At 42.4% G+C, this 11506-nt stretch overlaps 2 protein-coding genes across 2 annotated transcripts in view; both read left to right on the forward strand.

The window, feature by feature from the left end:
• The window catches only part of IGF2R (insulin like growth factor 2 receptor), a 67357-nt gene extending 60499 nt beyond the window's left edge, over window positions 1-6858 (forward strand). Inside the window, exons 43-48 of the mRNA XM_083731946.1 lie at window positions 899-1045; window positions 1430-1614; window positions 1892-2078; window positions 2666-2818; window positions 3743-3812; window positions 5005-6858. Coding sequence (XP_083588072.1) covers window positions 899-1045; window positions 1430-1614; window positions 1892-2078; window positions 2666-2818; window positions 3743-3812; window positions 5005-5403 — 1141 coding nt within the window. The 3' untranslated portion in view covers window positions 5404-6858. The remainder of the gene's footprint in view (window positions 1-898; window positions 1046-1429; window positions 1615-1891; window positions 2079-2665; window positions 2819-3742; window positions 3813-5004) is intronic.
• Window positions 1-11506, forward strand: part of ACAT2 (acetyl-CoA acetyltransferase 2) — an 833137-nt gene that overhangs the window by 275818 nt on the left and 545813 nt on the right. The gene's annotated exons all lie outside the window — the stretch shown is intronic.

An 11506-nucleotide genomic window follows, 5' to 3' on the forward strand; every position in this document is an offset into this window, starting at 1 on the left:
ACAGTGTTCATGCAACTGCATTCGCTCCCAGTCTTGATGCTGGTAATCTCTTTTTGTTCCTTCCTGGTCAAGTGTAATTTTATTCAACTCTGTGGTGTTGATGGTCTTAAAATGTGTGCGTTCTGTGTTTCAAACTGGAAAATGTTTCTATGGGACACTGGCACTAGACTGAGATGCAGCAGTTTTGTTCTTTTGTTGATAACCAGGTTTTTCTGAAAGAGTGTATGATGTCCATGCAGGGATTGTGGTAGGGAGGAACGGTGTCATGAGTGGCTGTCTACTGAGGAGAGTTATTACCAAGTGAGCAGCTGCTGGAAGACAATGGTTCTCATACTTCTTGTGTGGATAGCTTAATTCCTTGGTCTCCTGGGGGGCTGCTTACCTATTTCCCTTTCACTTACATTATCAAAACCAATTCCATGTTACAAAAATCACAGGCCTTAGGCTGCTAAGAAGGGCCAGTTTAACTGGTGATTTTCTAGGGGAAAATTAGAGCACACCAGTGCTTATTAAGATAAGCAGACTCAGAGCTAGAGCCTTGTCAGCCTGAATGATAATCTGGTGCTGATCAAAATGGCCTCACTGTCCATCAGAGCAATTAAATCAAGTTTAGAACAGGTTTTCCAGCTTGTGGGCCACAAATTACTCTTTTAGATATTTTGCTGTAGAACATGTGGATGATAGGTGGATACACCTGGTGTGATTTCCAAGTTTAGATGTATGCTAAAGGGGGCACAGTTTTATAAACTTGAAACACTTGAATGTAGACAGTCACAGATATGCAGTAAATAACAAATAAGTCTTAACTGCTCCCTCTGCATCACGTGGCCTCTACCATCATACCATTTATGCTTATTGCTGGTAAACCTTTTCCTTGTTTCTCAATATTTCCTGTTAGGATTGATGAAGAAAACTGTGCCTACTACATCACATGGGAAACTCGGGCTGCTTGCGCTGTGAAACCCCAGGAAGTAACAATGAAGAATGGCACAATCATAAATCCAGTGACAGGGAAGAATTTCAGTCTGGGCAATATATATTACAAGTAAGTATACTCTCCTGGTGTAAAAGAAGTGGTAGAAAAGGCAGGGGTACAAAAATTCCAGCCACTCAGTCGCTGCTTCGGACATGCTTGGAGGCGACCAAATAAGATTAGTGCATATTGTAGAGTAGTATCAAGTAACAACACAAGATAACACAATATACTTGGAAGAATAGCCTACTTGGAAGAGTCATGATAAGTTGGAGGTGTGCTGTGCTGGTCTCCTTGTTAAATGGAACTGAACTTGAAATATGAACTTAGATTAACAATCAAGTGAGAAGAGGTGCTTAAGGTGACTAATGCATACTGAATATTTTGTTTGTTTGTTAACTCTGATTATATTTGTTCCCTGTGTCTTTTAAAAACCACGAATCTACTCTGTTTTAGATTATACAATGCTTCTGGTGATATAAGAGCAAATGGTGACACCTACATTTATGAAATTCAGCTTTCTGCCATCACTGATTCAAAGCACCGTGAATGCTCTGGAGCCAACATATGTCAAGTTAAAACATCGGATACCCATTTTAGAAAAATTGGATCTTCTAACAAGGCTAAATATCATGTTCAGGGCAAGTACATATTGCTTCTAATATTAACTTACTGGGTTACAGCAAACATGCTTAGGAATATGTCTTGGTAATGCAACATCTGTTGAGAAAACTTGTTTAAGAACTGAAAAGCATAGATCAAACATTAGTTTAGCCCAAGGAACTCCCTTATTTTTCCCCCTTAATCCAGATAGCTGCAACAAATCTAACACTGTCCTCTCTTTAAGAGGTCTAGAATATGAATAGGTAAATTGTAATTTCTTAGGAACTTTGAATCTTTCCTCTCTCTTTTTTGTAGATGGTGATTTGGATGTCGTGTTCTCCTCAGAGTCCCAATGTGGCAGAGACAAAACAAAATTTGCATCTTCAACCATTTTCTTCCACTGCAGCCAGCAGGCCAAGGAAGGCATCCCCCGATTCCTTCATGAGTCGTCAGATTGCCAGTACTTGTTTACCTGGTACACCTCGGCAGTCTGTCCATTGGTGTAAGTGAGAACACCGAAACCTGTCACTTCTTTCCCCATGTGATAACAGAGAGGGGTTGTACATTACTAAAAGCCATGTTGGAATCTTGAGTAACACCTAATAACCACACAGAGTGGCAGCCATAGTAATTCTGCAATCATAGTTACGTGGGTTAGATAACACCTACCTTTTTTTAAGGGGTGTCATGATTGGCAAATGGATCACACAAAAGGACAAATCTCTGAGTCTCCCTAGTGTGTGTATATTAAAAAAAAGATTTAGAATCCACTGATTAAAGTGCTTATTCTGGATGCCTCTAGCTCTTCCTAATATAACAACTTATTTTTTAAAATTTAAGGCATTTGTGTACTTCTATTTGTAAACATCCCAGGGTGGTACACAATACTAATGAAATCTAAAACAATAAAAGACTGAAACTCAATACAGCAATAAAATAAAACTAAAACTAGTAAACCTTGAAGTTCTTTAAAAATCACAGGCAGAATCCTGAATTGGGTTTGGAAGCAAAAAGAACACTTGTGTAAGAAGAAAACCTTTTGAATATAGGCCCCTCCCTCTCAATACTGTTTCTTTTTATTGCCTGCAGAAGCTCTGAGCCAACCAACAACGAAACATTTGTAGAAGAAATTTATAAAGGCCTTTCAGGAAGAAGCCAAGCGGTTGGTGCCATACTGAGTCTGCTCCTTGTGGTCCTTACAGCATGCCTAGTTATCCTGTTACTTCATAAAAAGGAAAGACGGTAAGGAGGGATGGAATGGGGTTCCAGTTTTGCAATAACTTCCTGGTCCTCACCCCCATGCAATTTTTTGTGAGTGCCATGCATTCAGAACAACGGATTCAGCAAATCCACCCAGGGGCTATGTTGATCACTTCTAGTCCATTGGCAGCACACAACCAGCAACAGTAGCACCAAGCTGCAGATTTGATCCTCATAAGGGACAGCTGCATATTCCAGCATTGCAGGTGGTTGGACTAGATGATCCTCAGGCTTCCTTCCAACTCTGATTCTATGATCTCTGCTTTGGGATACTTCAACTCTCCTTAGGGAACCTTGTGTCCAGAAGCATCCATGGTTACATGCTTCATTGCTGAAACTCCTAAGCACTGGTACAATGGTCATTCTCCCATTCCTGCCTTCATGCTTTCTACTGTGACCAATCCACTCCCTCCCTCCCCCCCCCTTCATCAAGTCGCCTTCCTCCCTTCCCCAAGTTGCTCCTCAAAATTGACTTTTTCAGCAGACCACCAGGCTTCTCTTCCTCTCACCTGCCAACATCCTGTTAAATCCTTCCCCTGCACACCACCCCTCTCCAGTTGTTGAAGTATGCAAGGGTTAGTGGGTGCTCTTGCTCTGAGCAAGCTCCTTCTAGTGCACCCTTCCACATAAAATATTTCATGTTTTCTTTTTAAGATGGCAGAAATGTGAGTTACCAGGGTAATGGGAAGACTGGGGAACCTATGGCCCTCCAGATGTTGCTGGACCTGTTGGCCTTGCTGGCTAGTCCAAGTCCAACAATGGCTGGAAGGCCACAGGTTGCCCATCCCTTCTGTAGAAGCTGAGGTAGGGCTAAGCCAGCAGTTAATAATAGACGTGAATGAAGTAGTGAATTTGTAAGTGGCATTTTACTCAAAGTATGTAATGCTAATGTTTGCTATTTTGTAGAGACACCATGAAGCAAAAGATAGCCAACTGCTGTCGGAGAACATCTAATGTTTCCTATAAGTATACAAAGGTAATTGTTTCTCTGTGTGACTCAGAGGGTTTGCTCCATTTGACTATGAATTGTATGCATAGTTGCAAACTCTGCTTAAAATCATACTTGTTTCATGTAATCAGGGGCTACTTATGATATAATATAAAGTAGATTTACTTAGCAATTGAAGTCCTATAGAATCTCTTTTTTAAAAAAACAAACTTGATTATTCATAACTTTGTTGTTGAGAGTCAGGGTTATCCCCTCCTGTCCTATTCCAGTTTTTGAAGAATCCTATGAAAGAATTTCCGTGTGTCCAGGCTTCATATCTGATTGGTGTGTGGAATACTCAGAACATTGGGCTTTCTAATATAGCTGTGTTAAGGGATTTAAGCCAAATCTCTGAGAACTGAACTTATTTTTCAAGCTAAGTGCAGAAGCTTGGGAGCAAGAAAAAAGCATATTGATACAATGAATAGATCCAGCTCCTTTTGGTGTACATAGATTTCCTAAATGATTTCCCATTCCCAATATGAACTTCAGGGGACATAGTTAATAGAAATCCATACTGGGCCTGGGGTGGAGGTGAGGGTGCACTTTGTGGCCAAGAAATACACCAGGGTAAGTTTGTAGTAAGAAATTTGCAGATTGGAAAAGTAAAACGAAATACAGTGGTACCTCTAGATACGAATGGGATCCGTTCCGGAGCCCCGTTCGCATCTAGAGGTAAACGTAACTAGCGATGGCATGTCTGTGCACGCATGTGTCACTTTTCAGCGCTTCTGCACATGCGCATGACGTCATTTTGAGCATCTGCGCATGCGCAAGTGGCAAAACCCGGAAGTAACACGCTCCGTTACTTCTGGGTTGCCACGGAGTGCAACACGAACGCGCTCAACTTGAAGCGTATTCAACCCGAGGTATGACTGTAGTTGGTCATAAGATGATGCCTTGTTCAGTCAGACCTATGGTCCATATAGCCCAGTATTATCCACCTGGCGGGGAGCAGGGTCTCAGACCAGAGGCCTTTCCCATCACTTGCTCCTAATATCCCGCCCCCCTTGGTTATTGCTTGATTTTTATAAACTGGTGCCAGGTTGAATTCTCCATGGTTCTTTGCCACTGAGTTTGTGATCCATTTCCAAGATGAGGTTTATCTTGGTATCCATAGAATGGTTGTGCAAAGACTTTAAAATTCTGTTTGTTAACTGCACCCTCTTGAACATGACAGATAAGCACTGAAGAACTGAACGAGAACGAAATGGAATGGCTCATGGAGGAGGTAGCTGCACCCAACCAGAAGTCAGGAAACGAAGGGCACGAAAACGGCCACATCACCAGCAAAGTAGTTAAGTCGGATGCTCTCACTTCTCTTCATGTGGATGACATGGACAGCGAGGATGAAGTCCTCACAATACCAGAGGTGAAGATTCATTCAGCGAGGGGCGTCCAGTCTAGTAGGCTTCCTCATGACAAGACCCTTAACCTCCCAAGCAGCGATAAGCCTGGCCTGCTCAATGGCAACAAGAATAGCAAAGGCAGCACCGCTTTCGGCCAACGGAAGCTACAGAACTCAGTGAAGACAGCTTCCTTTCATGATGACAGCGATGAGGACCTGTTGAACGTTTAACCTTCATTGTGCCTAATCAAAATTCCATGTGTGTGTGTACATATATATATATAAAGGTGGGACAAACAAAATACTTCCAACCAAATATGAAGACTTTAGCTGCAGATGCCTTTTGCAAGGGAGTGTTTCAAAGGGAAGGTGGGAGGAGGAAAGAAGGGTCAATCCTAGTTGTTTACAATGGTCTGTTTAGTGATTACTGGATTTCTAGCATCCACCGGAATGAATTGTGGCAATTCTTCTCCTCAGCCAGGATTTGCACTCTCCCTGCTCTGTAGTTTGTAGAGGCTTCATAATGCTTCCAAAAGGTAGGCTCAGATCTGAACGAAGTCCCCTCACCTTCAAGACGAGACTTGCATTTTAACACTCTTATTTTTATTTATTGTTCTCGGTACTCAGGTTCATGAAAATAATAATAATAAGCAACTTGCTCTTCCTGCAGGCCAGGGTGTTTGTGTTACAGATTCACCCCATCACATGAAATGGAGATGAGGGGTCCTCTGTATGTTTGCTGGGTTGTTTTGATGTACATTTTGGAGCTGGTCTGTTTAAACTTGCCTGTACATTTGATTTCCCGTATCCTAACTTAAAATGCGTTATGATTTGAAAAGTGTTTTTACTGGAAGGTACAAATCTTCATAGCTTTAGCCTTGAACAGTGGCTGTTCGTTGCATGTTGAGTCTCTTTTTGGGGGGTGGGCTTAGCCAATCACATTAAGTCATTCATCAGTATTTACAAAACTTTTGGTGAAATAACCCAGAGCTCTCCTTTAGCTTTGCTGTTTCTTTTGAAGAGCAGTAAGGAAGGCAGATGTTCACTGTTATAACTCCTCCTAATGTTGTCGTGATGAGAAGAACACTGTACCTCTTTCAAAATGCGATCCTGCTTCAGGGGCTGTAGAAGGCAGGGGGAACCCTGTCCCTTTTGAGAAATGGCCCTTCTGGAAGAGTCTCCTAACCCTACCATATGGAACTAATTTATTCCAAGCCAAGCTATGGAATTTCTAGAACATCAGCTTCACTGCCCTGGGAGAGATGTATGCCTGCTCAAAGCCACAGGCCAACAGAAGCCTTAATTGCACAGACACAAACTTGAATTTTGGCGGACACTGTGTGTGGACACTGAGAGGCAACAAATGTTTTTTGGGTAATATCATTGAACATCCAGGTCAGTTTTGCCTGCTGGAGCCACTGAAATTAAAGTGTTGTTGGCAACACTGAATGAAGATCTCCCTATAGCTATTGACATCTACTCTGTTTCTGACGGATCTCACGGGCAAAGAGCAAGTTTCTATGGACAATGCACCAGTATTTAACACTGGCTAGAAGCTCTTCCTTGTTTATACCTTTTCCTATTTACACTGGTTTGCTTAAGGTTGGCTTCCACTTAGGAATCTGATTTAATGTAACAAAAAGTGTTCAAATGATTTCAATAAAGCTAAATTATGTTTCCCAAGAATCTATATAAGATTATTTTTTTGTAATTTTAAATAACCTTGTAATGGGTCTCAGAACAGTGTTGGAGATGTAGAGAACTTTTCTGTACAATTCTGAGTACACATTCTAAAGATCTGCCAGACTACTACCACAGAAGCAGAATGAATTGTCAAAATCATTAGGAAGAATCATAGAATCATAGAGTTGGAAGAGACCACAAGGGTCATCGAGTCCAACCCCCTGCCAAGCAGGAAACACCATCAGAGCACTCCTGACATATGGTTGTCAAGCCTCTGCTTAAAGACCTCCAAAGAAGGAGACTCCACCACACTCCTTGGCAGCAAATTCCACTGTCGAACAGCTCTTACTGTCAGGAAGTTCTTCCTAATGTTTAGGTGGAATCTTCTTTCTTGTAGTTTGGATCCATTGCTCCGTGTCCGCTTCTCTGGAGCAGCAGAAAACAACCTTTCTCCCTCCTCTATGTGACATCCTTTTATATATTTGAACATGGCTATCATATCACCCCTTAACCACCTCTTCTCCAGGCTAAACATGCCCAGCTCCCTTAGCCGTTCCTCATAAGGCATCGTTTCCAGGCCTTTGACCATTTTGGTTGCCCTCCTCTGGACACCTTCCAGTTTGTCAGTGTCCTTCTTGAACTGTGGTGTCCAGAACTGGACACGGTACTCCAGGTGAGGTCTGACCAGAGCAGAATACAGTGGCACTATTACTTCCCTTGATCTAGATGCTATACTCCTATTGATGCAGCCCAGAATTGCATTGGCTTTTTTAGCTGCCGCGTCACACTGTTGGCTCATGTCAAGTTTGTGGTCAACCAAGACTCCTAGATCCTTTTCACATGTACTGCTCTCAAGCCAGGTGTCACCCATCTTGTATTTGTGCCTCTCATTTTTTTTGCCCAAGTGCAATACTTTACATTTCTCCCTGTTAAAATTCATCTTGTTTGTTTTGGCCCAGTTCTCTAATCTGTCAAGGTCATTTTGAAGTGTGATCCTGTCCTCTGGGGTGTTAGCCACCCCTCCCAGTTTGGTGTCATCTGCAAATTTGATCAGGATGCCCTTGAGTCCATCATCCAAGTCGTTGATAAAGATGTTGAATAAGACCGGGCCCAAGACAGAACCCTGTGGCACCCCACTAGTCACTCTTCTCTAGTATGAAGAGGAACCATTGATGAGCACCCTTTGGGTTCGGTCAGTCAGCCAGTTACAAATCCACTGAGTGGTAGCATAGTCAAGACCACATTTTACCAGCTTCTTTACAAGAATATCATGGGGCACCTTGTCAAATGCCTTGCTGAAATCAAGGCAGGCTACATCCACTGCGTTCCCTTCATCTACCAGGCTTGTAATTCTGTCAAAAAACGAGATCAGGTTAGTCTGACATGACTTATTTTTCAGAAATCCATGCTGACTATTGGTGATCACAGCATTCCTTTCTAGGTGCTCAGTTAACTTCATTACTTTGAGTGGGCTTGGTTCAAGTATTTGACCAGCTGGCCAGCCATGGGAGGCTGACATCTAAGTAGCGGAAACTGCAAGGGGCCTCTGGATCCCCACTACACAGTAGAAGTTCCCTTGGTTTTCTCTTTGATGGGATGTATGTTTCCTGTTTCTGAGTTAGAAAATTTCAGTTCTGCTTCACAAAGGATTGGCCCAGAATGTTTGGCTCAAGTTAACTTAAAGCCAAGGGTAGTCTGAACAGAACTACTGGATGTCTCGGAGTGAACAAAATGGCTTAAAATTGGTGAGCTGGAATGGCATTTCAGAAGAATATTCGATGCTGGTATGTTGTTGTTTTCTCAAAAGGAAAGTGCTATATGGTAGAACAACTTTCAGAACTGTACTTTATCCCGCATGAACTTGCCCTTCAGCCAAACGCTCTTGGAGGCCCTTCTCTGAGCACTCTGCCTTTTCTGGTAGGCAGGTGGCAACCGGATGTCTGCTTGCTCTGGTGGCCCCCAAGTAACAGCACTCCATCACTTGCTTGCCTGTTCTTGTTGTTTAGACACCTGGAGAAAGCCATCCTATTCTATTACGTTTCAATCTCACCTTTTCCCCAAGGAACTCCCCCTTTTAACAGACCTTGTGTGATAGGTAAGTCAAGAGCAATGATCACTGGCTCAAGGTTACCCAGTGATCTTTCTGGCCAAGTGGGAACTAACCACTACACACACTACCTTAGGCTTTAATCCAGATATGATTTGCCTTTTGCTCTTCCTTTTTAAAATGCTTCCATGTCTCTCCAAGCTGCTCTTCTAGACGTCTTTCTACTTTTTCTTGGTCCACAAATCTGAAGACTACCCAGATGATTGGCAGTCTCTACTAGGCAAGAAGCTTTACAAAAGAGCATAACCATTTTTTTAGTTTCTGTTTCTCTCTCCACTGTGCCCTAAATCTCCTTTCTTTTGTATTCTGTTATGTACCCTTGCACACGTGTTTAACATGTGTAAAGAGAACTTCATTGAAATGTGTATCACAGTGTCAGTTCAGAGTTGCATACCTGTACAATAAGCATTACCTCCGATGATTCCAAGCAGTCACAGGCATTTATCCCTAATACGCAAGTGGTTTAATAGGGTAATAACATAAAAAGTTAGTGCAGGCAAGGGAGTGGTACAGAACTGGACTCAAATTACACTGCTTTATCAGTGCACAACATGGCTTCTGTGGTTACCAGCTCAGAATTGCTGACATGTTAGCAGTGTATAGATTCAGCTGGCCCCTTCTGTTCTAGGCCTTGACCAGTACAGTCAAACTAATTGGCCCAGAGCTATCTGTATTCCTGAAAAACGATAGTAGTGATGGAACATAGGATCAGTGAAGTTTGTATGAACTGCACACACTCAAAAAGCTCACTGATAACTGAACACAAGCCAAGATAGCACATACAAGATTCCAACAGATGCTCTGTGGGGTAGGAATGCTTTTACTCACAGAACAAACAAACAGCCAACCAGAATATATTCCATTCTTTTTGTCACTACTGCTTCACTGTCTAGATGTTTCAAGTGGCCTTTTCCTGGCCAAGAATGACCAGGTTAACTTTCCTTCAATCTCTCTCTATGTTTTCACAAATTTCCACTCCCCCTTGGGAATATGAACATGACACTTAACTTTATTAGGTCAACTAAAACAAAAAAATAATAATACTACTCTAATATCCATTATGGAGGAAAGTGAAATACTTTTACTTCTGCCATGAAAGCCCGTGGGCTATTTTTCCAGACTTAAAATCTACCTGAGATAGAAAGATAGGCCAAAGGGGGCCGGGACGCAGCAATTTTTAGATTCTCAGAAAGAGGGTTTTGGGTACTTGGAGCTTCATTTTGTGTTGTGCAACTCACAACACAAATTACAACTTGAAACAGGCAGCACCTCAAAAGCAGGTTTTGGGGTTTTTTTTAAAGCAAAAACTGATGTAAAGTGAGACTTGAGTTTTATGAACACCACTAATATCTACAAACACAAAATCTAAAAACATAGGAAGCAGCTGTCCTACCAGATCAGACCAGATACTTGTGAGAAGCTCTCATCCTGATATGGTCGCCTTCCCCCCCCCCCCATTAGTACACAATTATCCTTGAAGATTTAACCTAAGACATGCAAACTGATGCACTTCCAGTGCTATTGCAGAAAAGTAACCCAGCAGAGTGTGGCTGTACAAGGAGCAACAAACATAGAAAACAAGTGATGAGGTAGCAAACAGGCTTTAAGAAAGCCAAATAGACTTCATGGCGCCAAGATAATAACATGCTGTGTAGATGGGTCTCCAGCAACACAGGCCAAACCAACTGAGTGATACATTAACTAGCTCTGAGCCATTTTCTGCATCGGTACTCCTGTTATTCACTGGACTTCAGTTTACATAGAACACCTTTACATTCTTAGGTTACCCATTTAAAAAAAGAAAGTCCTGGAATATAACATTCTTGGGACGAGGCCACTGATCTTCCATGAATGCTATGGCCTTGAAGATGATGTTAATTGTCTTCATAGAGCTCTATTGAGAGTGTGTGTGTGTAGTGGTTAAGGGCAGTGGACTCGTAATCTGGGGAACCGGATTTGCGTCTCTGCTCCTCCACATGCAGCTGCTGGATGACCTTGGGCCAGTCACACTTCTCTGAAGTCTCTCAGCTCCACTCACCTCACAGAGTGTTTGTTGTGGGGGAGGAAAGGAAAGGAGAATGTTAGCCACTTTGAGACTCCTTCGGGTAGTGATAAAGCGGGATATCAAATCCAAACTCTTCTTCTGTAGCATGGGCATTGCAAGTGGAAAACCTGTCTTCTGTGGTGATTGTCCATATCAGTTCTGTGATTCTATGCATCGTATAAATAAAGGGAACACAAGTTGGAGGTATGCAGGCCAAAGTAGACAGGATCTGGTTCCATGCATTTGTCTAATCCTCCTAAAGTTAGTCTTGCTATACTAGTTGCCATAAAGGCTGTTTGTGCATTTAAGCTCCATGAATGTAATGTATGTCCAGAGGGAGGCAGGGAGGGAGGGACTGGCTTTTCCCAGAATGGTTTGACAAATCAATCCCTCTTCCTAAGGAACGCTGAAAATGTTAACTCTGTGAAGGGAGTAGGAGTCTCCTAACAACACTACATTTCCCAGGAATCGGGGTGGGGGTGGAGAATGACCATGATTAT

Source organism: Podarcis gaigeae (genome assembly GCF_964106915.1).
Source record: "Podarcis gaigeae genome assembly, chromosome: 3".
Taxonomy (NCBI): Eukaryota; Metazoa; Chordata; class Lepidosauria; order Squamata; family Lacertidae; genus Podarcis; species Podarcis gaigeae.